Raw genomic sequence first — 25,890 nt, forward strand, 5'->3', positions numbered from 1 at the left:
AAATTTAATGTATTTTTTTTCTTCCGGAGCGCTTTAATTCTGAGAAAACTGAGAAAAACGAATTTGACCCGCGACGATTCCGAAAGGTCCTGCAAGCAAATGTAAAATTGATATTTTAAACTGACTTTTGGTCTTCAAGGAAAAACGATTCAAAGGATCATGACACTGAATTTTGATAGAGTGAGTGCCGTACTTTCCCAGAAACTATATGACTTATCTTTATTGTTGTTCATAAATAGCAAACAATGCGCAGGAAAGTGCTGTATTTTCAAACGTGAAAAATCCCGCAAATACCTCCTTAATTTCACTACGTGGTATAATTCAGATTTTCCTTTCAACTATGTCATTAGAGGGATTTAAGGTTGTCCTCTATAATATGTCAGGGAGTCAGAGAGTTAACATAAACATACACTGCACATGAGCCAGTTTTCTTTCTATTATCAGCCAGACTAAACTGTAACATTCCATTAGAAAAAGAACTACTGCATAATGATAATAGTATATCTGGAAACAAATTTAAATGTTTTTCTCTGGCCAAGGAACAACCAACACAGAAATCTTGTTTCTCACACACATCTAAGAGTCTGAATGTTTGGGTATGGGAGCTTATTTACATTGTGTGGCTAACAGTTTTCCATGTGATTCACTTATTGCTCATTACTAAAAGACTTCCCTCTCTGGCCAACCCTTCCTGACCTTGATATCTTTCATCCTGTTTATCTTAATTCTTATACATTGGTTTTCTCTTCTCACTCTCTGTGGCCCTTTTTGGGCCTTAGGTTTTGTGCTTTCTCCTCCCATGGGTCAGGATACATTGGTCAACTTTCATTGCTTCCAGTTGTGCATGAGCAAGTTAACATGCTGAATTTCTCATGACAGTTTGATAGATTTGAAAATTACCATCCTCAAGACATCACTGTTGTCACAGCAACATGCCATGATGTCGAAGTGTCATATGATTTGCACCAACTATATTACACATAACAAGTATCATGGAGTCCTGATACAATCTGTCTCAAAATAGACTGAAATCTAACAGATTCTATACAACGTAAATCAAAATGTAGCACTTAATCAATTATTTTTCATGACTTTTTTATCCTGTATTTTCCTTTCTGTAATTGTCCTATGTACAACTTTGTTTTTGATCCATCTCCTTTTCTCACCCACACCTGAAAATCACAAATAAACAATTATTCCTGGTCAAGAAAATGTCCCATAAGGAAAAGATAAATATCAACCCTTTAAACCCCATTGTAAACATATAAGGCCAGTTATTTACAGAAGGTCAAACCCAAACTGTAGTTTTATGCAACCAGTGGGCCTTAATTATGTATTTACTATAAGAGATTATTTTCATTAATAATTTTCATTCAATGTCCTTCCCCAGGTAGGTTTTGGCCCTTTTGACAAACTCAAAATATACATGTTGAGGCAAGAGATTCAGTCAAATTCAAGATAAGTTAGAAAGCAGTTTTGCTAAACAACAACTTATCTTTGTTTAAATGTTAAATTCTATAAATTCTTGTCAATGGTGCCCATGCATTTCCATACAATAGCCATTGAGAGAATTTAGGCTATTTTTCTTTACTGATCAATTCTTTGATTCCCAGAACCTTTACTTGTGATGAGATGGTGATATTGTAATGAGAAATTAGATGCAGATCTCTCTTGGGAGTTCTGATTTAAGGGTTAACATGAAAAGAAATTTTTAGTTCTGTTTGTGAAGAAGACTGGCTAGAAACACCTCACAAAAGAGTAGAAACTAGGAAAACCTATTTAATCACCTCTCCAGTGTTGATTCCTGTAACTACAGCACTAAAGTAAAAAAACAAAAAATATTTCATCACCAGAACAAATTTATTGAAGCCATAAAAAGCTGAGTATAAGAAAGTGCGTTTGCCTAGTGCTATGGCTGCAACATGGTTAAATTGTATAAACCAAGGCACTTCTTTGACATAACGATTATGTCTGACAACTGCTACAAAATATTCTGGAGTAAAATCAGTGCCTTGCAATGCACACTTGAAAAAGAAATTGAACTAGACTGGGGACTAACAAATATACAACTACAGATTGGTGAATAAGTGAAATTGAAGGGTATGGCTTAAGATAGTTATACTGAAATCCTGACAAAAAACAAAAGAACAAATTTGAAAGTAAATTCACGATAACATGTAACATCAGGAATATGAGCTGTAGACATACCTGGAATGTGTATCATTTCTGCTCTCTATCACTACATGATCACCTTTGTGGAACCTTGAAAAAGAATGAAAAAGAATGTAAAGATGAGATTATAATTATTAGAGCTTTTGCACAACTATCCACAAACATCGTTCGAGGTGTGTAATTCAGTCTTAATAGTCATTGTCATGTGTGCACAGCTGTCACAAACTAACAAATATATGTCAGTCACAGAACCACATACCATTCTCCTTCATAGTAAAGCTTTCCATCTTCATATCTTGCACTGAATGGACTTTTCTCAGATTGACAACCACCTATACACAAAATAACCAAGTTAAATAATTCAAATTTCCTAAATGTTAATAACCTTACTCAGACTTGAAGGTTTTCTCTTCTAATAACTCCTAGAAGGACTTCATCAAACCCAAGTTCAATAAAAAGAAAAAACAGGGAAGAGGTGGGCACCTAACATTTTTGGCAGATCAAAAATCAAGCTCAAAGTAGAATGAACAAGGCTTAGGTCTTCATTCCAAAATGCTTAAAATTGATAAGTATTCAAATTTAATGGACTATTCTCTGATGGAAATCAAAATTCTACTCTACCATCCAGCGTAAAGATATTCATCATTAAGTAGTAATGCATAATTTGTACATCCTAGTACTGATGAAGGAAGCTGTGTTGTTGAGTGTTTTATACCAAGGATAACAGAGTTTAAGTAAGACCAACAAGCCTCTTAAACTGTGTTTTGTTGGCAGGTGTTCTAACAAAAATTTGCCACAGTCAGGTACAAAGAAATGTTGTTAAATCTACAGGTATATTAGCCATTCCAAACAAATGATCAATTTGTTTGTATCAATGGCCAACAATTGCAAAATTATTTTGGAAATGAAGGTAAATCAAATAATGTCCTACTTTCTTGTCTTCTCCTTGCCAATGCCCCTTTTGCCTTTAAAAAAAAAACCAAAACAAAAAAAAAATTATGTTATAGCACATAATTTTTTAATGGAAAACAGACTGGCAGTTGTAATTGAAAAACAAAAAAATAAATACAGCTCTCATATAAAAAAAAAAAAATTTCTGATTAAAAACTTCAAGATTTACCTTCCTGATGGCTGCCCAGTCTTCAAGAATATCCATTTCTCTTAACATATACACAATATAGGGACTTAGGTAAGGTCAAGAAAAGACAAAGAGAATACCTTCAACTTAAATCCTCAATTATCCTTTTATAACTGAATGTAATATAGCTTAGTTAATAACCAGGAGCGAAGGGTAGGAGCTTAAGGGTAGAACTGATATTTTCTAACATGATATTATTACCATGCTAATATCTATGTCCTTCCCATACCATTGAATGCAGCCTAAGTTTTTTGTCAGGTTTAAGTTCTGATAGTACCTTTGCACTTCCTCATAAATGTATATTATATCTGAATTTGAACTGGCTTTGCTCACAGAAGTTTTAATTGGTTTCTGATTATTTCTATCTCTTAAGATACTTTCTCTTTCTTCTTAATTATCTTTACTGTTTATGATTTCCATTGAATCCTCTGTGTTGAGTTTGATGTGTGCCAAGGGGAAGTATGGATGTGTATGGCTAGGTTGCCAGTAATGAAGGTCGCTGAAAGGTTAACCCTCTGACTCCTTTGGAGTGATTGACATGTAGCTTCTCCGTACAATACACATACATTATCCAGTAAACAGGTGATGAGAATTCTCAAAATATGAAGTTGTCATCATGATAATATGACACAAATTCTCCTCACTAAGTTTCAAGGAAAAGTGTTGCAGATAGAAGGGAGAATTAACAATCAGATCTTGGGAGTTTAAGGGTTAAGTCGATTTAGCAGGAGAAGGTGTTAAACTTAATTTATCTGTATGGATCACAGTTTAAGAAACATATTAAGTGTAAAGTTCTAAAAGGATATCTGTAACAGTGACAGGCTTCCGTCTTTTGTCAGAGAGCATGGATCCATCAGATGACTTTCTGTGCCTCTTTTTAAGAGACTGTGATTCAAGCCAGATATCTGAAATGAAGTAAATAACACAATTCAAAAGTACTCATGACTGTCATTAACTAAAGTTAACTCAACTAAAAAGTTTTTAGGAGTGAGAATTTTGATTTATATAATAATGAAGGAGAAACAATAAGCAGCCAAAATAATGAGCATGGTTCCAAAGATTTTACCAGCTGAGATATCCATATTTTGTTTATCTTCTTCTAATTTTCTAATTTTTTCTTCCAACTCTTGCTTCATGCTTTCCATCAAGGCCAACTTTTCACTCTGTAAAGGAAAGATATTAAATATTTTGATAATAGTCAATTGAACAAAAAAAACATCATTTGAAAAATATCAAGGCACTGTATGTAATAAAGTACAGGCAAGGCTGAGAGGTCAAAGGCATGTTTGCAACCTCTACTGAGCTTTGAAAATAGCCAACTAATTTGCAGCCAACTGTTATAGATTAGTATGCACAAACATAAATGACTTCCACTTGTACATCACAACCTTTTGACTGCTACACTTTGGTCAGGCAGTAAGGTTAAACGATTTGCATCATTGTTTAAGTAGTTTGATGATTGGCTTCAACGGTTTTTAAGGTGCCAAATTTTTTTTAACCAAATCACGACTGGATAATAGATGATCTCATTAAATACACTCTTTATCCCTTCTCAAGATCTGTTCAATCAATTTACAATTTTGTGATTCTAGTTCAAAGATTTCATATTTACTGATTGATATTTTTCCATTCTTTAACATATTCTTGGAAATTGAACCCTTTAAATATGAGTGACCAAGACAGAATTTCTTCTTACAATATCATTACAATATCAATCAGGCAAGTGATAAGAATAAAGAAAAATATCAGTTAGGGGATTATGAGTTGATTCAATACCAAATTCTCCAAACTAATAACACAAGAACTGTATGGCAGACAGTAAAGAGAATAACTAATGAGATATTGGAAGTTAAAGGGTTAACAATATTGTTGGAAGAGTTTTTCTTTAGGTTACCCCTTGGAATGTGAGGGTTCATGTCACTTACCTCATAATGTTGTTTGGCAGCCTGTTCATCAGCATCATATTTGTTTCTTACGTTCCCTAACTAAAAAGAACAACAGTCATTTATTCATCACTTCCCTGGTTTATAACCACCAACAAAATGACCAGCTCCCAGTTGGTTTGTTAGCTCAGTTAGTAGAATACTGTACTGGTATCACAAAGATCATGGGTTGAAATCCACTACAGGCCTTACTTTTACTGCTGCACAGTACTGTTCGCAACTGTGAAGATCGCTTTCATATTCATTTATTAATCTGCAGTTCATATATATGATTTTCATATATTTACAGTCATTTAAAAGAACAACAGTTATAAGGAAGAAACACAAACATAATTTCCTTGTTTACTTAATTCATCAATCAATACATTTATTCACATTTTCCTGATCAGTCAAGTTGTTTCTTTTAGAAGTTCCATTTATTTTCCCAATCAGTGTTCAATACATGTAAATATCAATAATCAATTTTCACGATATTACCATGATAATGGTTAGTTTGATATACTGCACAAAGACAAGCCATCACAACTTGACACACAGCTGTTGCAACCACTAAATCATTTCACCATTTATGTCACTGAGGATACTTACCCTACAGTTTCGTAAAATTCCTGAAAATCAATTAATCACAGATTAGTTTTGTAGCAAATTGCTTTAACAATACTTTTGTTTGCATGTAATGACTACACTTTCCCATACATCCCTGGAAAAAATAACAAAATGAGATAAACAAAATTGCAAATCAACAAGGAGTACTGGCTGAACAGCAGCACCTGGGTACAACTTGTAAGTAAATATACCAGGGAAGCAAAAAACAAGTGTTGAGTTTTATATCTAACTTTACTTGCGACCTACTTTGGTTATCATTTGTAATTTTATACTTTCACTCTCTTCACATTTTTCCCAGAAATGTTGATTTTAAAGACATTTTGTTACATGCATATAAGAAACTTTCTCATTGGATAGATGATTTGAAAATTTAACATCTCTCTTGTTCCCAAGTCAGTACTGTTTTTAGATTTACAAAAAAATCTTTTTTTCAAGGGTGGATAACCCTATTCACTAGATAACCGGCTTTCTGCTGGATAGTGCAGTACATTTTGTTATCACTTGTCCTCTTGGATAGCAGTTTATCTGTTTGATTGCATTATCAGCCTTTTGAATGACTGGACCCAAGTGGCCATTTGTAGTGGTAAATGTAAGAACAACAGGGAGCTAATACCAAGTTCTGAAGTACATGAAGTCTGACATTCTTATTATTCTGGCACTAGCTGCAATAACAAACTTAAAAATAATATTTTATCACTAATGCATACCTGCAACTTCAATTCTTATCTCACACATCTCCTTCAATTCACCAACAGGGCCTGTGTACTCCATGGCACATTCTGTTACGAGAAAATCACACAGTGATACACTTTATTGTTCTGCAATTTCCATCAAGGTGATTAACACCAATTTAATACAAGTCACAATTATGTAATCATATAAGATGGAAAAAATAGGATATAAATCATGTTTCATACAGATGATGATAACTGTTGGAGTAAGAGAAAGATAAAAACATTTATCACTAAGTTGACTGTAATTTTGTCAAGAAGGTGGAATAGGGTTTAAAAGTGATGTGTGATTATGCCCAAAGTTAATCCATAACACAAAAAATTTACAGAAAGGCAAGTTAAGGTGAGATTTGTAATTTTTCCTTTTAGATTTGTAATGCGTGAAATACTGTTCAAAGTATATGTGACCTCCCTTGCTACCCTTTTTTTCAAGTGACTTCCTTGTGCACAGGGGCTGTTGTTACAGAGACTCAAATTGTGGGGAAAGAGGAGGGTAACAATGCCTGTAGCTTTATCAAAAGGAGGTGGAAGGTATTGAAGAAACTTGAACAACCAGGATGAAGGATTGACAAAGGAAACAGATGGATAATCCTTAACCCCTTAACTCCCAGAAGTGACTAACATGGAATTTCTCCCAATGATATCCATACATTTTCTAGCAAGCAGTTTATGAGAATACTCAAACTTATCAGAAAGAACTTTTTATCTTGATCTTACACCAAGTTTTTGAAACAAATTTACAAGGAGGTGTGTAGCAGCAAGAGGAGAGAATTGACAATCAGATTTGGGAAGTTAAAGGGTCAAAAAAGGAACATCTAAACACAACTCTCCAGACACTTAGGATACACTAGCTTAACTTTTGAATGAAAAGGAAAATTTTATTTTAAAGCGGGAGAAAGAGGGAAAGAAAAGAGATCATTCTCCACCCTACCCCAGAAAACTTACCAGATTGTACTTCATCCAACTTCTTCTCAACTTGGCTGATGCGCTCTCGATACAACCTGAAAAAGGAGCATCACTTTGCTACTACCTGCTCATCAAAATCGTCATAGAAACAGCTTATTTTAACAAATTAATACTAGTAGTAAATTCAAACTTACTGTTCTTTCAGGTCGCTAAATTGTCTTTCCAGGTCTGCCATGTCATTAAGACATTCATTTCTTCTTCTCTCGTTTTCTGTTTCGTCGACTAAAATCAAAAAGAAATTTAGATAAGAATAAGCTAACATACTGGCAAAACAATTTACACTAAAGAGCAAAATCGCGCGGAAGAAAAAGTCAATAAGTCTGCACTAACTGCTGGACTCGGAAGACGATTCGTCGGAACTCAGGCTGCTCTCTTCCTCTTCGTCTTCACTCATGTTCTCGTCTTCATTAGGGCTCCTTTCCACCTCCTCCTCGCCATTTTCTTCACCATCTACAGACGGCATATTTAATAGATACCACAAATTCAAGTTGAAGGGTTCACACTGTCAAGAAACGAAGGAACTACCAAAACGTCCAGTAGAACTGTAGTCCCTACTCCTAATTTGTCATGCGCTAGGCTAGAGCCCGCATTTTCTAACTCAGCGGTTACAACGTTGTATTCCATGTGTAAACGATCTCGACCCCAGGGTCATACTCGTCAGCGGTATGGTCGCCACATGTCAATATTTGACAGTGGCGGTAAATTTGAAATTCGTAACGATTCGCCGTTGCCGTTGTGAAATATCACCACAGTATAATTATTATTTGAGCTGAAACCAAGGGGCAGGGCCAACCTATTTATGGCATGCTCACTCTGATGAAGGGCCAATGCTTGACACATGAGCTTTAAAACTCTTTTCAATGGCCAATTTACAATTTATCAACTCAGTTGATAATACCAAATTACCTTGTTATGACTCTTCCACAGATGCAGCACCAGTTTCTTTAGAAACTTACCCTCTTTATTTCTGACACCCCTTTGTGTTTAATATCTATCTATTACGCATGAGCTGAGCTAAGCTTTTCACTTGACAATAACATTCTGAAGATGTCAAAAATGTTTCATTTTCTTGTTACTTATCTTTGCATTGAAAGATCTACCATTAAATTTTGCTTATATCTGTTCCATCTAAGGATGTAAAAATGAAGGCTGACTTCAATCCCAGTCAGGACCACAGACTATAATCTTACTGAGATCATGTCAGAGACAAATGCATGCTAGACAGTCCACTGTATAATGCTCTACCCACTTAATCATCAAGTATGTAGAAGTGAGAGGGTGATCATCCAAAAAGACCAAGTCTACAATGCAAACGAATGGAGAGAGAGAAAGGAGAAGGAGAAATGGAAGGGAATGGAGAGTAAGGGATGAAGACCAATAATAGAGAAGGGAGTGGGAATTGAATTATGTATAAAGTGGAAATTATTTTTAGAGGTGATTAACAATGTTCAGGAAATTTTTTTAATGTTATGTTCAGAGTCAAGGAGAACAATATATTTGTGATGTAAAAGTTACATGATTGTTTCATTCTTTAATGACTTGAAAATACATTGCTAAATTACATCATTAAACAGAACATCATTTCATAAATAACAAAACTAATTTTTGTTGTTTTTCAGTTATCTGCTTAATTAATTTGATAAGGTGAATGAAATTGCTACTAAGAAGTGATAACCCTAGAAAATGAAACGACTATTTACCTTTAAAACACAATTTTGACTATAAAGGTTATGTTGTATATTATCAGGAAGTTCTTACAGGAAAGCATCACACCATTCTTTTAAACAATTGTGACAATCTGATCCCTGCTTCTTGTTAGCTGCACATGTGTCTTTAATCCATTCCATAAACATTTCTTGATCTTTCTTCAGAAGAAGGAATTGGCCCAACACAACATAGGCCTTGTCAAAACCCTTCTCGGTCAATCTTTCCCCCAGGACTGGACCAATTCCTGCAAGCTCAGTCACAAGCTTTTCACCCATAGGCTCCGCCACAAAGTTTCTGTGTTTTTGTGAAGTAGAACTCATGCTAAAAAGAAAGATGTTGTGGTTAAAATAGAAAGTGAAAGACCGCTCTTTCTGATTAAAGGCGTGCAACTAGATCTTTGCGTGTTTACAACACCAGTCCAGAAGAGAAACATTCATTTGAACTACCACCTGCATTATTTAACAATATCGAGTAGTTCCCGAAGGATTAACTGGTCTACCTCGAAAAGCTTGTATGCACGTGTGTCACGTGAAAAAGTCTCGATCAATATCTCGATTGATAGCCGATCGATGTATCTGATTTGCACGGTAAGGACTTAAATGTGCCATTAAGCAATGAGCGGAATAGTTTTGGTCTCACATATCTAAATAATTTGCGATATCTGGCTCTGCTACCATTCTTGTAAATTCTGGCAACCGTCGATCCATCCTCATGGCTAATAGATCGATTATAGTGATAAAAAAATGTCGAAAATCGATCAAATAGATGAGGACTCTACAGTTCTAAACGATTTTTGGGTAAATTGAGGCGATTAAATGTGCAATTTCCCAAACAAAGTATAGAGGGCGGAGGAAGTGCCGAGTCAACGTTTGCTGAAATCGATCGTCGCCATCGTGGACTTAGGAGGCATTTTAACTCCCTAGAATGCGGAGCTAATGCGATATGAAATGAATCGAATGAGATATTACCTTAATTTCGCAAAGAAGGAGTCGAAAATTTCTGCAGAGACAGTCAAAGACACTTATGACTTGGCTCCTTGTTTAAGTGTGCTCGTGGACCTGTTCCAATGTACATCGTATAAGCTTTCCAACTTTGGTAAACCTAGTCATATATGGATAAAGCGAATGGCGGGAAATCGAAAGGGGCTTAGGGACCACTCCAACGACACCTTCCAACCGATGTCTAGGAAGAACGGAAGACTATCGACACACTCATAGCGATAACTGGCGTAAAATGAGCTCTTCAAAGCCTAAGCTTGGGAAAAGGAAGGCACCTGCTGCTAAGGGGCCTGTACCGGTGAAGAAAAAGCCTCACAAGCCCCGAGGAATGGTTAAATTGCCACCAGGAACCGTCTTGACAGACCTCACCAAGAAAAAGTGGCGTTTGGGAGAGTTGGTAGGATGGGGTGGTTTTGGTGCCATTTACTTAGGTAAAATATATCTGACATGTGAACTACTTGTTGGTGATTTATGGCGCATTTGAAACTTTGCTTTTTTTGGTTTTGTGTCTGATTTTTTTGCGATTTTGCCGCATTATCTCAACACATTGCAATGTTGTTATTGATGATAATTTGGGAAGAGAGTGTTTAATTGCAGAATGAGTTATGAGTCTCCCTTCCTCAGCCCTTCCAAAAAGAAAACTTTTATTGTTAGAACCTTTCAATCAGTATGTTCACTATCATTGGTCGATGTAGGGGGCCATATTTGACTGTATGGACTCACAAATTCAAAAGTTTGCTTGAATTGAAATCTTTCCCTCACAGCATTGGGTAGAGTATTGGGTATATTACTTTTAATCAAATGGTATAAAATCATGTTTGATTATTTTTAACAGCTTCTCCAGATAGTGGATCACCTGTTACTGAAACTGCTGAACATGTTGTTAAAGTGGTAAGAATGTTATTAATATCTGAATGTTCTAATGCTGATAGCACCATTGGTCAATTACAATATTGTTATACCTTTACTCTTGAGTGCATAAGAGTCCAGAACTTAAATGCCAAATGAGAAAGATCAAATGGGCAGATCAAGTTTACATTTGGAACATGAATTTAGATTAGAGACTTTAGATTTCTTACTTCCTTAGGCCATTTGATTGTAATATCCTTTCCTTTCTTACAGGAGCCACATACCAATGGCCCTTTATTTACAGAACTTGCATTCTATCAACGTGTTGCTAAGCCAGAACTAAGTATGTCTCTGAATTTTGAATTTAAAAACAACTGTCTCTAATTGATTAAGGGCCTTATTCTCACGACCTTTGTGTTTGATTCAGGATAATACTTAAACAAGAAATTTAATACTGGGCACTCTGAGGATAAAAGGGTAATGTCTTGTTAGAATCTCATCAGGGTACATGTTATGACTGGGAAAATTTTTTCTCTTATTAGTTAAAAGCTGGTGTCAGTCGCATCGTCTAAAACATCTTGGAGTTCCAATGTTTTTGGGTTCTGGGTTACATGAACATGAGTCCAGTAAGCTGCGATTTCTAGTTCTGGAGAGGTTTGGGAAAGATGTTGATGAGCTTTTCCTAAACAGTAAGCGGAGGTTTGATGTGACAACAGTGTTGATGCTTGGTCTGAGAGTTGTAAGTTCCTCCATTTACTTGAGAGTCTGCTTTGTTTTTAGTCGTATTATGTCTGCCTCTTAATATGTGATTTCTAATTCTTTTTTTATATCGTAGGTCAATGATGATCCATGCTTGTATTAAATTCACTCTAGTGCTTTATAACAGAGTTTCTTTAAAATTGTTTTTTCTTTTTTTTTTTTTAATTCTGTTGCAAGATCGATGCTCTGGAGTATATTCACTGTCATGAATATACCCATGGAGACATTAAAGGCTCAAATCTCATGATGGGATTCTCAAAGTCAAAATCTGGTCAAGTAAGTGATGTCTGTACACTTAAGTCATTCACTTACACAAACTGATGCCTGATAAGAACTTTGGGGAAATGAATTGAACTGTTTGTTTTGACAAAAGATTATTTATAGGTTATATTTGCATATGAGACTGGCTCACATAGCTATTTGAGCTTATCAAACATCAGGAAATGATCAGAAGCACTGCTGCCCTTCGCACATGAGACAGCTTATGGTCACAATGGCACAATGAGAATTAAGTGCTCTGCCCGAGAACCTTAATGCAACATCACTTGCAACAACATGAGTCCAGAGTCCCTAGCATTGAATTTTTGGTCAATGTGGTTAAATACCAAAGATATGTATAAACAATACTAAATAAATGTGAAACAAAGACTCATCATAGTGGTATAGGGTTTGAAAATTGGGGAATATCACTTGGGTAATATTCTTGGATATAAGCCAATTTAAGCTGGGGATATTTGGTCACATGCTGCATCTAGACCAAGCCAAAATATTTGATCGATCACAATCATGGATATCACCCGGTTTTAGCAGGGAGATATTCATTCACATGCTGCATTAAGACCAACTGCGTGCAAGCAAAATTATTTCGTGGATCATAATTCAGAATATCAGTAACAAAACCCAGAGGATCACTTTTGTAGAAGGCTCTTGGATCAGATTTTTTCCCCCCCACAGGTCTATTTACTGGATTATGGGCTTGTATATCGGTTTAGTCCTGATGGGAATCACAAAGAATATAAAGAAGACCCTAAAAGAAAACATGATGGCACAATAGAGTTTACCAGCAGAGATGCACATAATGGTGTAGGTAAGCTGATCACCAGCTGCCAAACTTTTAGTAGATATATATATATATATATATATATATATATATATATATATATATATATATATAGATATTTTTAATTCACCTGTTGTAGTTATTGTAACTGGGTTGCCTGTGCAAGTACAACCTTGAGGCTTTGTGGGTGAGCAAGCAATAAAGATGGCTCTGTGGATAATCTGCCTGCATGATGGACTTGTTTGTACAACAAACATTACACCAGTGGAGTGGGTCAAAAGTTAGGACTGGGTTTTAAAAATCTGGAGAATGATCTAAATCTATATACTACATTTAGCAACACATTACATCTTTACTAAGTAACAAACAAAGAAACAAAACCAAAACCTAAACCCCTCCGGTCATTTTCCTCCTGGAGCAATCTAGTTTTCAATAGACTTGCTCCTCTAGGATGCATGTTCAGGAAATAATGTTATTCAAGGACTACAAACTTTGTTCCCAACACATTAAATGCTTCTATCCCTTCTGGCCAGGGGTATGATTTGTAATCCTAATAATTCCTCTTATTTGAGGATCTTCTGCAACTAACTTGTTAATTTTACTTATCATACTTTGGTATTTGTAGTCACCTCGCGGCGTAGTGATTTGGAGATTCTGGGTTTTGTGATGCTACAGTGGTTGTGTGACAGACTTCCCTGGGAAAAGAATCTTCAGGATAAGGAATATGTGAGGAATGAAAAGAATAGGTTTGTGCAGTCTCTTCTCCCAGTAGGTTATGATGTCAGCTTATATCACATATTTTTATGGAATGACAGTTAAAATATAATTGTTGTAAGGGTTACTCTTTGTTTTTACTAGGTATATGAAGAACATTCCAAAATTAATGAGGGACTGTTTTTGTGGAGATCATCAAGGTAATGTTTATTACCAACAGTTTAATTGAGGCTCAATGAGTCATGTGGAGCTTAAAACAATCCAAGCATACCCCCCTCCCTTATTTTGAGTCCTTCTTTTTATGGGCATAGGTTATTTTCATATGCTTGAATTTGATCTTCTATGGTCTTCCTCACTAGGAGTATACAGGCTTATTTCAGTGTTGATGTTCCTTTTTTGCAATTTGTGTGTTCAAAGTTTGGTCCTTTTTTCTTGGGCAGCATATTGTGGTGGTTGTACAAGTCTTCCCCTTCCTTCTTTGAAGAGAGAATGGTTAACTGATTATATGCACACATCTTTCATTGTAGTTGAGATACAAAAGTACTTGGAATACATCAACACATTGGAATATGAAGATCAACCAGACTACGAATTCATTCGTAAACTGTTCAGAGAGGGCCTTAAAAAGAGGGGATGTACAGATGATGGAAAGAATGTGAAGTTCACCACCTCAAAAGCCAGCTCAGCCACTGCTGATCTTCCCAATGGTTATAGCTCAGCAGGAGAGGTCTGCATGTTATTATTAATATTTATATTATCAGGAGAAATTCTGTCTTGGGCACTTGTGGGTGTCAAAGGATTCGCAACAAATTCCTTGTGAACAAGTTGTGCTATTTTTTCTACCCTGAAACAGTCATTTTCCATCTTTGTGTTTTGGCTTTTTCACCCACAAGCAGGTGTCAAAAAAATCTGGCAATAAGGACCAATGTCAATGCTTACAGTGCTTCCATTCCATGTCCCATTATATGTCCAATCAATGGAAACTAAAAATAATATACTGGATGTAACTATCAACAAAATAGGTTTAAACCACTTTTTTTGCGTTTCAGCACATTTGTTTTTATTATTATTATTATTATTATTATTATTATTATTAGTATTATTATTATTATCATTTTTATTATTATTACTTCTTATATATAATATATGTCCTATATATCTTCACATTGCTATTATTACTTTTTTTTCTTCTCCTTCTTTAAAGTTCAAGAAGTAAATGTAACCAGAGCATATATCTGTTAGTTTTTCTTAGATTTTTATTAGCCTTTTTAATGTGTTCAGTTTTTTTTAAGGATTTTATCATAATTTTTTAAAATATTTTTAGTGATTACAGTGAGTAAAGAATATATTTTAAATGTCCTATTCTTGTCTATATAAATATTATTTTCTTATGAATTGCAGAAGCGCAAGTCAGAGGACACAAGTGTGTCACCTCCAGCTAAGAAATCTAAAGCCAACCCAGTCAGAGCAACTCGAGGAAGAGCTGCAGCCAAACAACAAGCTGAACCTGCCAGACCAAGAGTTAGGAGAGCAAGACAAAGATAACCAGTTATGGTTGATACAGCCTCTTCACCCTAAGCTAGTTGTCTTCTATGCTGAATAAATAGGGTTATTTTATTATCAAAGACATATGGCCTTGTTGCAAGTAAATAACAAACTTAAGGCAACAAGTCTGTGCCTACCATATCACAGAATTAGAAAAGCAAAGGCAGAATGGTAGGGGCAAATTGATTCCATTTAGATGTCGCAAAAGATGTAGAATATGCCAGACAGAAAAACATCAAACTTTTCATGTACTCAAATGTACAAAAGCAGAGTAAATCACCTAATTCTGGGTCAACCCTAGAATTGAGTTCAAGTGGCATTTATGAGGAGGTCACTTTTGAAGTTACTTTGATTTGATTTTTCAACTCTTGAATGAATTTTATTTACTTTTGTGCTCAGTGATCCCTTCCTTCATTTAAGCGCAAGTTTGACTTTAGTATTCAACACATGAATTAAACTCCATTATTAATTAAACTCCATTATTTGGGTCAATTCAAATGGGTATTTAAGTTTGTACACAGAAAACTTGATGTTTGAAAGATGCCATGTAGAATAATGTATTGGTTAAGGCTCCATGATATGAAGATTATTTAATACTTAAATCTCATGAAATATTGTCATAAGTGTTCTCCAGATAATTAGTAGCCAGCCATTGATACAAGACTGGGTGAAGGTAAAATTTATTTCAATCTAAGACTGCTATTTGACAACTGCTTTGTGTACTTTTAGTGGCTGGCATCTCAGAAACAAATGATAGGTAGAAATACTGGCCTGACGTGTTCCTAAAGAACACATTGTCATCTTGATATAGGAGAACCTCACTAATTCAAACTAAGTGAACTCAAACCTCTCAGTAACTTAAATAAGATGCGATTTCAACCATTTTTTTTTTCTACTTTGTCTACTTTTAGTGGCTAGCATCTCAAAAACAAATGATAGGTAGAAATACTGGCCTGACGTGTTCCAAGAGAAAACTGTGTCATCCTGATATAGGAGAACCTCACCAATTCAAACTCAGTGAACTCAAACCTCTTAGCAACTCGAACAAGATGGGATTTCAACCGTTCTTTGTTTCCGATGGCAGATCAAGTTATCCAGTCTCTACTGTATTTTGTAATGTAAAAGTTATTTCAGCATATATCATGTACCAGAATTAAAATAAAGTTTACATTTGTGAGGCATTGAGGTAAGTAATAAAGTCATGCATGGTATACTAGCAGATTAAGATATGTCCATTTTGTTAAGTATCCCTATTATGTAAGCAGGGTCAGTATTTTAAGGTACATAAGCAATTTTTCTTATTCTAAATGGTATGTAAAATATTATTAAATATTAATTTAAAATAAATTTGCAAATATCCTAGGTTAACTCAATAGACATACTAAACTATTTGTGAACTTATTTGTTTGAAGAGATTACAATTGATGGGTAACTGGCTCAGAACTGGTGGTCAAAATGCTCTTGGCTAATTTTAATTAGTCTGATGTTCAAATTCTTTTGACACTTTTCCCTTACTTAATTCCTGTAACTAATTTACAAGGACTTCCACTGCCACTATAAACAAGAATTTACAAATATGATCTTGGCGGTGTGTAGAGGAAATTAGGAAATTTAGGAAGGAAAGGAAATTTTTGCCCTTTCCAACAAGGTTTGTGCATTAAATCTGCCATAGGTATCTAGCATACGCATTCTGACACTACTTGGCCCCTTAGCTATTGGATCTTCAACAGCTAGCTCTGCTGCAATTCCAAAGATACTCAGTGTACAAGCACAACTTTTGATCACATGTGTTACATCTGTGGGATCCCCCAGAGAAACAAATGCTGCCAGCACAGCTGTCAAAGTGCATCCAGCTGCAGTTATCTTTGTAAGGATTGGATGACCATTTGATACAGTGATCACACTAGAGCCATCTGTCACAAAGTCATGTTCTCCTGTCACTAAAACAACACAGCAGCACTCCTTGGCCAAGGCCTTGGCAGGCCCAAGGGCATGGTCGGAACTCTGAGAACTGTCAACTCCTTTTTGAGCTCCATCTAAACAGGATGTGATCACCATTATCACTAATTTTAAACCCCTCTTCCACGAACCCTCAACACCTAACATTAGTATCTTAGTTCTCCAGGCTGTTCTCTATACAACTCCAATGGTGCTTGTCAAACAATTAAGAGCTTTCTTACTTGTTGATCATTTCCTTTATTCTCATGACCTTACTGTTTGAATCAGGGTGATATTGTAAGGAGATATTAGATGCTAATCACTCTTGGAGGTTGAAGGGTTAACCCCAATATCAACTTTCATGTCTGCTAACAAAAAATTTGACTGTTGGTGTAAACATGACCCCAATTTTGGTGAATGGTGAATTCTTTATACAAGACTGAGTCATAAAGCAGCTGAAGCCTACTTTGGAACCAATTTGGAAAGTTGTGCTTTCTTCATTACAGTTTGCAGCAAGCCTTTGGTCAGATTTTCCTGTTATGACTGTTCAAGAACACACAATGACCTGTCCTACCACAATGACCATATAATCCAGAAACCATCACACTTATCATTAAACCACTGTCTCCTGGGTGGGGTTGGGGGATGTGGCACAATGGTTAGCTCCATGATGATTGACAGCTAAATTGATGAAAATTCTAGAATTGCAATTTGCAGTGATCAAAAGCAATTTACATCATTACCATACCTGACGGCTGAAGATCAAGTCCTTTGCAAATACTTTTGGCAATAGCCATTATCTCAGAGGGATTGCCTCGTATCACAGTGGGCTTATAAGAAACAACCAAGTCTGTTGCAGTGTTTGTCCGTAAGCTGGTGGCACCTGCGCCCACAGGGTCTAACACCCATGGCTTCCCCAATTCCTGAGCTTTTGCTGCAGCCCTGTGCATTGACCTGATCCAAGGTGTAGAAAGAGTTCCAATATTTATCAGCAGTGCAGAGGCCAAGGTGACAAATTCTTCCACTTCTTCTTCAGCTGAATAATGAAAGTTTTTATGTTAGTCTGTTCGGAAAATTTATCACATTTTTTTATAATTGCGTAATTTGTTATTTATCCGGCCATTCTATGTTTTCAGTTGATGTCTCCAAAGATCTGAGCCCAGGTACGTATCTACGGAGTCATTCTCGTATAAAAAAGTTAAAATTTAGAATCCAGAAGTTGTTCTGAAGTCCAGAGAAACAGAGTTGTAAAAAGCGACCTCAATCCTCCTTCCCTGTTTACTTTTTCCGCTTGCACAAGTCCTGAAAAAGATTGTCGGGAGAGAAAATTTTGTTTTTGTGTCTGTAGATATAATGCTCTTCTTCCACAACATAGCCTCTGACTCTCCGCTCCTAAAAAATTGTCGTTGACGTCATAAACTTCTCTAAGTTTCCTTCATTAGTTAACATTAAAATGTTCAACCCACCGTGTACCATGGCAGGGGACGCTCCGATCGCAAGGAGAGTATTTGCCATGATGTCCATCGACACATAATTTGTGATACACTGAACCAAAGGACAGTCCGATCTTAATTTCTGGAGAAGGCACCAACAGTCTGAAGAGCTACATTTCACTGGCTTACGATTATTATCACCGGTGGAACTTGGATGTGCTGGCTGAGACATGGCATCCGTTCAGAAGATATAAGTTTAATTCTCACTTTTTAGAAGTGTACCACAACTTCTCAGTATTCACGCACGAATGCACCAAAAGCGGAAGTAATCACGCGTGAGGAGAAATCAAAGTCACGCGATCAAGGCCAGTAACTGGCAGCGAAGGTACTTTATTCGATTCTTTCGCGGTATGCCTTGCGCTTGTGGAGCTGTCTAGACATCTAAAGGTTGGTGGAATCAGTCGTTTGATTTTCTCACCTGAGAATGTTGACATACGAAGATTATTTTTCAAACGCAAGTGTCTGATTCATCTTTAAGTAGATCACTTTCGCTTTGCAATTTCTTTTGAAGTATTTAATTTACTGTAACTTGACAAATTTTTGCTTTTCTAAAAAAAGAGATTGGTCAAATTGATAAAAGTAAATTTAAAATGGCTTTTTTGTCAGATGTCATAGCATTTTATGTTTATGGAATAAGGAGAAAGCGTTCTCTCGAATCCGGGGATTGTCCTCAAGAATACTCAAACCATTGAGTCACTCAGCGCTATTATTGTGAATACCCTTTTACATTTTAACACCAAATTTTCTCATCTTTGATTTCTTTGCTTTTTAACTTATTTACCATCGTTTTTACCGTCTCGTCATAGTTTTAAGCTCCTTATTTCTATATATTTCTGTGATTTGGAACATTTCCAATCATATCGAGTGAACATCAGCGTAAACCCGGAAACTATGTCTACCGTTGATAACAGAGGGGGGCCAGCATGGTTTCGATCTAAAGATAAAGTTTGCCAAGAATTTGAAAGGGATTGAATCGTGAATTACTGTCACCGTAAAAATTGTCTTTAAAATCTAACTTGTAACGAAATCTAAATCCAAGGTATCCCAAGCTCTTTCCCAGGGTCCTCTCTCTTCCTCCCTTAGGGAAGAGAGAGGACCCTGGGGACAAAGTTGTACCTCGTGCATTTCTTGCTTTTCACAAGATTCCATTTGGCATCCCGACCAACTATCGAATCAACGAGTAAATTAAATTCCGGTAGCATCAGCTTTCTGTTACAACGCAGTTATAAGTGGAGGAGAGGGGGGGGGGGGGGGGTGAGTGGGTGGGATTGCCAGTCAGATCCTAAAACGTCGAGTTTGTATTCAAGTTTGGGATGAGCAGGATCTTATTGATTCCTTTTTTTTCTATGTTTGTTGGTATTGTTGTTTTTGCGAATGTACAAATCAAAATTGTCTTAGGTTGCATTTTGGTCTGTCGTCCTCTCACTCAGATACCAGTTGTTGTCGACAAATGAACCTCATTTATGCTTAGTGAATTACGGGGAACCTAGCCTTTGTCTCAAACATGTTTTGTTATAACTTGTTCTGAGATATCCACGAGAATGTATTTATATTTTCTTTTAAGTGTACCACGAAAGTTGAATGGAAAGATTGCCCCCAAACACGATCACAGAGAAGGAAATCCTTCGTTTTCAAGAGGATGGGGCTCTTTGTTTAAGAGCTGTTTTCAGTCATAGATGGATTGATCTCTTGCGAAGAGGGATTGAATTCAATAGGCTCCACCCATCCGATATGACAAGACGTAAGGGCCACACGCCTCTCTTCTTTCACGATTACAGCAACTGGAAAAATATTCCTGAATACGAGGAGTTCATTCGCCATTCCCCAGTTGGCGAAATAACAGGACGACTTCTTCAGTCTCCGGTAAGGGAGTCGCCAGTTTGCTTTGCATGACACCGACTTGTTTTAGCGTTGGAAACTGCTAACCATATCCTTCCGCGGCGCGGTTTTTCCAGACCTCTTTGCAAAAAGTAGCAAAGCAAAACCAAAGCAGGTTTTTTTCTCCACACTTAATTAAAAGCGTTCTTAACACATGGTGCCCATCCTTTGTAGCAGGTGTTTGCGCGGAACATGGGAGAAGAAAAAATGGAGATGGGGGTATGGGGAAGAGAAATCCTATCGCGCTTTCCTCCCCCTCCAGATTTCACCTCTGTAATTGTACAAAAAAATATCCTTATTCAACACGTGCTCCTGTAAATTTAAATGCCACTCTTAACTGCCTGGCGTTTAGTAGTCATTTGCAAGAGATGTCACCACATTTTCAGCTTTATTGTCAATTGTTAATCTCCTTAGGTATCTGCGCTGTATTCCAATCACGTGATTGTGAAAGACAGCGGATCAACCAAACAAACTCCATGGCACCAGGATCAGGCTTATTATGAGATTGATGGAAAACAGGCATGTGTAACCTGTGATTTATGGTCGGTTTAGCTGATCTCGTACCCAGATCTTACCTTGTAACTTTAAATGAGATGTACAACCGCTTGGTCTTGAAAGGTCTGGGTACGAGACTACGGTTTAGGAATAATTATGTAAGTTCTGTTTGACTTGTATAAATGCGCTGAAACAATTTTTACAAGGTAAGGAATAAAAACTTGATAGAGCACAGTATTTCGATTGAGCATCGTCAAACAAAAACCAAATTATTTTAACGGCCGATCAGACCAAAATGTCAAAAGGAACCAATGAGAAACCAAAGTTTAGTTTTGCATTTGATTGGTCGAGAGGTCGGCGTGAATCTTCTTAACCAATCAAAACAATGCAATCCCAAATGATCCCGGGTTACTTTTACACGTCACAGTCTCTGCTCTCATACCGCTGAAGATTCAGAATAATGATGGTCATTATAAAAAAAATCAATCAAATTATTTGGCATAGCCTTGGAGGTCGTGATTTTATCGTTTTTTGTTCTTATAAAAAGATATTTGCTTACTCAGGTTTGTTCTGTGTGGCTCCCAGTGGACCCAGTCTCCGAGCACACCTGTCTTCGTCTTGTGAAAGGTTCTCACAAGTTTCCATATTACTTTAAACCTGTTCATTTTGACGGCCCTCCTTTTACGTCCTACGAAACAAAGCCTGGAAAAGAAAAGAGAGCTGATGAATTTCTTTCGACACCAGATGTTGATGGAAACGACCAATATCAAGTCTTGTCCTGGAATATGGAGGTGGGTTAGCCCTTAGAAAACCCCCCTCACCCTCCCCCCGCCGTCCGAATAAAACCTACTGTTGTCAATCTAACGCTGATTTTTCGAAGGGTGGATAGCGAAATCCACTGGATTAATCACTTAGAAGTTGATTGTTCAGATCTCATTTATGTTTTAGACCCTAGAAAGATGCTGAAATCGCCAATCCTGCGTCATGAATTTTGCCCACGTAAGCAAACATTGTAGCATCATTTAACTCCACAACATTTACCACATTTAATTAACTGCGAAGTTAGTGACTAGATAGCTTGAGTTTTTTGAAAAAAAAAACTGAAATAATAGTGCCAAGGAGATTGGGAATCTTTAGTATGAGGCCTCTAAATTAGATTTAGTTGACCCAATGTTCTCCCAGATTTCATTATCGCGTAACTGGAAACTTCTTCAGTTCTCGGCGAACCTATTACATTCCCGTGTATTCCTCTAAGTGTCACAGCACTTTTGTAATGTGAATGCTTTTCTCCCGGCTGAAATAAAATATCCATCAAGCTAAGAAAGGCAGCCGATGATGATCTCTATATTTCATCTATTTTTTTTTTCTTTAGCCGGGAGACTGCATTGTTTTCCACATGAAAACAGTTCACGGTGCGCATGGCAATAATCTAGAGACGCCTCGACGAGCTTTCTCTACACGATGGCTGGGAGATGATGCTGTTAAAGGAGAACGACCTTGGATAAATCTACCACCAAGTAACGAGATCAGAAACTTGAAAATAGGAGAGAACCTCATTAAGTCGGGTGCATTCACTGTTACTTGGACCGTATAGAGCAATTTTTAATAGAATGTCGATAGTAATCCGAGATTGCTTTGGTTTAGTTTTACTTCGCTCCGTGATTGGTAAAAAACTCGCACCGCTCTCCCAACCAATCGGAAGTGACATGGTCACTCGCCTTTTCCCGCGCTTGAGGCAGCTTGGTGGTTTTCACTCTGCGTTCTCATTGGTTCTTAAAGTTATTTCCTCTTACTCTGATCGACCGTTGTGATTACCTTGTTTTAGACACTCAATCGAAAAGCCCTCCAATGGATATTGATGCTGATGATAAAATTAACATTTTGTCAGGATACTTTTTAAAGGCAAATTTTGCCATATTTTTTCAAAGTTCTTTCAGGTAGTACTAAAACGAGGAACAAATTGCTAGTCCTTGTAATAAATTTCCAGGTGTCACATTTAGCGGAAGAAAGGAGGAGTCGTGGTTTTCGCAAATTAAAAAACCAGACATGGGCAAATCTACAGGCCAATATCTTTGCTACTACAAAAACTTGGGAGTAAGTTAGGTTCGCTTTCATACACTGGTATATTAGAGAAAGTCTCAAAGAGGATTCAGTTCATAATACGGTTTATTTTGTACTTCGGATGTCTTATTCCTTTACAAACCCTCACGTGGCCATTTGAATAACTTAACTATGTCTTGCTTTCCACGAGCATTGCGTTCGATCTCATTTCTTTGCGACATCTCGGCCTTCCGTCCAATTATTTGTGACGTGGTCTCTGGAAATGGCATCTTGTTGGCGTTGCCAAGAAACACCTGAGCCTGTTCTGTACCATCTTTCTCTTCGCTCTCTGTACTAGTCACCAGGCTTTCTTGTTTACGTTCTTCATCCACCTCAAACTCATCTTGGCCGATTCTCAGTGTCTCGAGCTGTAACTAATACCCCATTCACACCAGCAAAACATGTTTTGTTAAACTGGTTTTCATTGAATGAAAATTATAAACAGAGAACTGAAAAACTTGATTTTCCATTGGATTCAAGTACTTGCTAACTTGCATTTCCAATGTGCTACATTCAAGTCAAAAATATTCGGTTAAATAGTTTCTATGAAGAAAAAAAAAATTAAACTGTGTTTAACAAAACAACTTTTAAACATGTTTAAGCTTTGGTGTGAATGGGGCATAAATCGCAATGGTATGAAAGGAACGTTGTCTGAAATTTTCAATGAAATGTTCCAAAAGATATTACGCGCAAAAGCATGAGTACTAATAAGAAATGAAAAGTTCACTCTCGGGAGTTCACCAGCGAGGACATTGTTTTTGTTAATTATGTGCTTTGACGAATTGGCCATAGCTTTGTTACATCACACGTGAAAAACGAAGCAGAAAATCACAATGCAGCTTTTTTGAAAATGTTTCCTTGCATCTCAATTGTATTTGATCCAGTTATCAGTACTCTCGCGTTTTGACGTAACTCAGCCTGAATGCTCCCTACTTGATATTTTCCGTCCCTTTACGCAGTGAAGTGCAGGGCGCTCTACAGAACATGCTTACCCGATGGTATTCATTAGCCAGAAATCCCCACTTATCCGGCCATCGCCTCTGAGAGAGGAGTTCTCTATTTACATGATCTTTCCTGTAATCGATTGAAAAATAAAGAATACAAGAAACATTTTTTCAGGTAAAGAGAAATTCCGGTGTTAAAAGAATATGGAGGGGGGGGGGGGTTGGCGGGAAGGGGATTTTGCCTTGAAAATCTTGGTGTTGTGGGGGAACGACGGAGGGCATTCTTTTGAGTAGTAATTCCACAACTTCTTTGGCAAAGCCAGAGCATGGACACCAATTTGTAGCCAAATAACGACTTAAAAGACGGATGGTACTTTTTTGGTGTTGGAATCGGTATCAGCGGACATTACAAATCTTTGATGAATAATGTAACAAACGAAGTTCTTTTAATGCCGCGTCTGGTGAAAAGTGAACATAAAGTAAAATAATTGTATACACAATACGCTCTTTTTTCTTCAAAGTGCTCTGTGATTTGGCTTGAAAACTCTCACTACCTTCTCAATCAATCAGATGTAAGTATAAATTAATCGACTACCTTTCACGCGCTTAACTTTTTTTATACTCATTTATTTCGTTTCTCATTGGCTCCTTGTATTTCTCTCTATTTTGATTGGCTACCAATAGACCATCGAGCTTAAGAGAAATGAAAAGTTTGCTTTTGGGTGCAAAACGACTCGAAGTCGTCTGTAACTTTTCAGCACAAAAAATGGCTTGAGTCAATTTTTGGATATTGGTAGAGGATACCACAGGCATCATTGTTGCCGATTTATAACCGATCCACTCCAAAAATGAAATTTCTAACCAAATTGCTCGGCACTTATATCGCCTACAGTTGAGGAAATTTATGAGGGACCACAAAAAAAGTCAGACTTACCATATTTCGTCGTTGTGTACAAAATTGCACGCTTTCACTCTTCCCCTCACGCCAAACATCTTCGCTTTCTGGAGAAATAACTTACTCTCATTATGACGTCAAACAGTTTGCGTGCGCATGATTGTCGAAGACTCCATGCCATCTCGCTTCCAGAGGGCTAATTTTCAGAGCCTTGCGGACAGCAAACAAAGGAGGAGTTACTGGAAAGACTGGAAAAATTACAAAATTGTTTTTTCTTTTCAAACAGGATACATGTTCATCAAATCTAATCATAGAGAAGTTGGGTGAAAATGTAACAGAAAACCGCGGAAACTGTAATGGACATAATGTAATTTGTTTTGGACTGCAGCAGACTGTTTGTTTTAGTTTGTCATGTATTGACAGACGTGGTTCAACATGCCATAGGAGGTATCAGGGGTAAAATATGTATAGAGGATGTCCTGAAATTAAAATTGCTCCCAATTAGAGGGAGGTTTTCGTTACAGAGGGTTTGAGTTATCAAGGGTTTGAGTTAGCAAGGGTAAAGTTGCAGTAAATGTATGATGGAAATACAAAGGAAATCAAATTTGGTTTGAGTCACAGCAAGGTTTCAGTTCATGAGGGTTCAAGTTATCAGGATTTTTCTGTAGTACAATTATTCTTTGCCTCATCACAGCTCGATGAATTACTACTGCTTCATCAAATAATTGATAATTGTGAATCCCATTAAAGCCAAGTAATCACCATTCATCCCATCACTGCATGAATTTCTTTTCTTATTGCAAGTACTACATACATTTCTTTTTGCATATGCCAAAATAGGAACTGCTATGCAAGATTGTCTGTTCTTTTTTTCATGAATTTGTCAATGATTTGCATGCATAGAGAGATGAAAATTCACAACGAGCACCTCAAGTTTCTCTCAATAAAAAAAAATGAAA

At 36.8% G+C, this 25,890-nt stretch overlaps 5 protein-coding genes across 5 annotated transcripts; 2 read left to right on the forward strand and 3 right to left on the reverse strand.

Moving 5' to 3' along the window:
• Positions 1 to 407: 407 nt before the first annotated feature.
• On the reverse strand, positions 408 to 8,102 carry LOC131775600 (breast cancer metastasis-suppressor 1-like protein-A). The gene is made up of 14 exons (XM_059091708.2): positions 7,887 to 8,102; positions 7,691 to 7,778; positions 7,536 to 7,591; positions 6,567 to 6,638; positions 5,842 to 5,861; positions 5,236 to 5,295; positions 4,377 to 4,473; positions 4,117 to 4,215; positions 3,293 to 3,357; positions 3,104 to 3,137; positions 2,432 to 2,504; positions 2,209 to 2,262; positions 1,788 to 1,818; positions 408 to 1,172 (listed from the first exon to the last, which is right to left on the reverse strand). Exons 1-14 carry the CDS (start codon positions 8,017 to 8,019, stop codon positions 1,086 to 1,088), a joined length of 969 nt encoding a protein of 322 aa, XP_058947691.2. The 5' UTR covers positions 8,020 to 8,102; the 3' UTR covers positions 408 to 1,085.
• A 2,285-nt stretch (positions 8,103 to 10,387) lies between these two features.
• LOC131770114 (serine/threonine-protein kinase VRK1-like) lies at positions 10,388 to 15,757 on the forward strand. The gene is made up of 10 exons (XM_066169436.1): positions 10,388 to 10,692; positions 11,097 to 11,152; positions 11,384 to 11,453; positions 11,653 to 11,849; positions 12,047 to 12,145; positions 12,824 to 12,956; positions 13,555 to 13,675; positions 13,788 to 13,843; positions 14,171 to 14,370; positions 15,045 to 15,757. The coding sequence occupies exons 1-10, from the start codon at positions 10,497 to 10,499 to the stop codon at positions 15,186 to 15,188; spliced, it is 1,272 nt and encodes a 423-aa protein (XP_066025533.1). The 5' UTR covers positions 10,388 to 10,496; the 3' UTR covers positions 15,189 to 15,757.
• A 958-nt stretch (positions 15,758 to 16,715) lies between these two features.
• Positions 16,716 to 18,922, reverse strand: LOC131770115 (uncharacterized). Its single transcript, XM_059085827.2, has 3 exons — positions 18,593 to 18,922; positions 17,875 to 18,162; positions 16,716 to 17,224 (listed from the first exon to the last, which is right to left on the reverse strand). The coding sequence occupies exons 1-3, from the start codon at positions 18,789 to 18,791 to the stop codon at positions 16,800 to 16,802; spliced, it is 912 nt and encodes a 303-aa protein (XP_058941810.2). The 5' UTR covers positions 18,792 to 18,922; the 3' UTR covers positions 16,716 to 16,799.
• Positions 18,875 to 22,620, forward strand: LOC131770109 (probable phytanoyl-CoA dioxygenase). Its single transcript, XM_059085818.2, has 5 exons — positions 18,875 to 19,006; positions 20,184 to 20,482; positions 20,912 to 21,016; positions 21,556 to 21,783; positions 22,365 to 22,620. The coding sequence occupies exons 2-5, from the start codon at positions 20,201 to 20,203 to the stop codon at positions 22,584 to 22,586; spliced, it is 837 nt and encodes a 278-aa protein (XP_058941801.2). The 5' UTR covers positions 18,875 to 19,006; positions 20,184 to 20,200; the 3' UTR covers positions 22,587 to 22,620.
• Positions 22,621 to 23,187: 567 nt separating this feature from the next.
• Positions 23,188 to 25,816, reverse strand: LOC131770110 (uncharacterized). Its single transcript, XM_059085821.2, has 4 exons — positions 25,694 to 25,816; positions 24,971 to 25,179; positions 24,085 to 24,166; positions 23,188 to 23,466 (listed from the first exon to the last, which is right to left on the reverse strand). The coding sequence occupies exons 2-4, from the start codon at positions 25,027 to 25,029 to the stop codon at positions 23,188 to 23,190; spliced, it is 420 nt and encodes a 139-aa protein (XP_058941804.2). The 5' UTR covers positions 25,030 to 25,179; positions 25,694 to 25,816.
• Between the last annotated feature and the right edge of the window lie 74 nt (positions 25,817 to 25,890).

The sequence above is a fragment of the Pocillopora verrucosa genome, chromosome 7 (assembly GCF_036669915.1).
Source record: "Pocillopora verrucosa isolate sample1 chromosome 7, ASM3666991v2, whole genome shotgun sequence".
Lineage (NCBI taxonomy): Eukaryota > Metazoa > Cnidaria > Anthozoa > Scleractinia > Pocilloporidae > Pocillopora > Pocillopora verrucosa.

Excerpts from the sequence above, each read along its gene's own strand:
- LOC131775600 (XM_059091708.2), bottom strand. The coding sequence starts at position 8,019 with ATGCCGTCTGTAGATGGTGAAGAAAATGGCGAGGAGGAGGTGGAAAGG. Across the intron at positions 3,138-3,292 it reads ACTGGGCAGCCATCAGGAAG|GCAAAAGGGGCATTGGCAAG; the intron begins GTAAATCTTGAA and ends TTTTTTTTAAAG. Across the intron at positions 2,505-3,103 it reads GGCAAGGAGAAGACAAGAAA|GTGGTTGTCAATCTGAGAAA; the intron begins GTAGGACATTAT and ends TTTTGTGTATAG.
- LOC131770114 (XM_066169436.1), top strand. The coding sequence starts at position 10,497 with ATGAGCTCTTCAAAGCCTAAGCTTGGGAAAAGGAAGGCACCTGCTGCT. Across the intron at positions 11,454-11,652 it reads TGTTGCTAAGCCAGAACTAA|TTAAAAGCTGGTGTCAGTCG; the intron begins GTATGTCTCTGA and ends TTCTCTTATTAG. Across the intron at positions 11,850-12,046 it reads TGATGCTTGGTCTGAGAGTT|ATCGATGCTCTGGAGTATAT; the intron begins GTAAGTTCCTCC and ends TTCTGTTGCAAG.
- LOC131770115 (XM_059085827.2), bottom strand. The coding sequence starts at position 18,791 with ATGTCTCAGCCAGCACATCCAAGTTCCACCGGTGATAATAATCGTAAG. Across the intron at positions 18,163-18,592 it reads GTCCCCTGCCATGGTACACG|CTGAAGAAGAAGTGGAAGAA; the intron begins GTGGGTTGAACA and ends TTCATTATTCAG. Across the intron at positions 17,225-17,874 it reads ACTTGATCTTCAGCCGTCAG|ATGGAGCTCAAAAAGGAGTT; the intron begins GTATGGTAATGA and ends CATCCTGTTTAG.
- LOC131770109 (XM_059085818.2), top strand. The coding sequence starts at position 20,201 with ATGGAAAGATTGCCCCCAAACACGATCACAGAGAAGGAAATCCTTCGT. Across the intron at positions 21,017-21,555 it reads ATGAGATTGATGGAAAACAG|GTTTGTTCTGTGTGGCTCCC; the intron begins GCATGTGTAACC and ends TTGCTTACTCAG. Across the intron at positions 21,784-22,364 it reads TCTTGTCCTGGAATATGGAG|CCGGGAGACTGCATTGTTTT; the intron begins GTGGGTTAGCCC and ends TTTTTTCTTTAG.
- LOC131770110 (XM_059085821.2), bottom strand. The coding sequence starts at position 25,029 with ATGTTTGGCGTGAGGGGAAGAGTGAAAGCGTGCAATTTTGTACACAAC. Across the intron at positions 24,167-24,970 it reads GTACACAACGACGAAATATG|GAAAGATCATGTAAATAGAG; the intron begins GTAAGTCTGACT and ends AATCGATTACAG. Across the intron at positions 23,467-24,084 it reads TGGCTAATGAATACCATCGG|TTACAGCTCGAGACACTGAG; the intron begins GTAAGCATGTTC and ends ATGGGGTATTAG.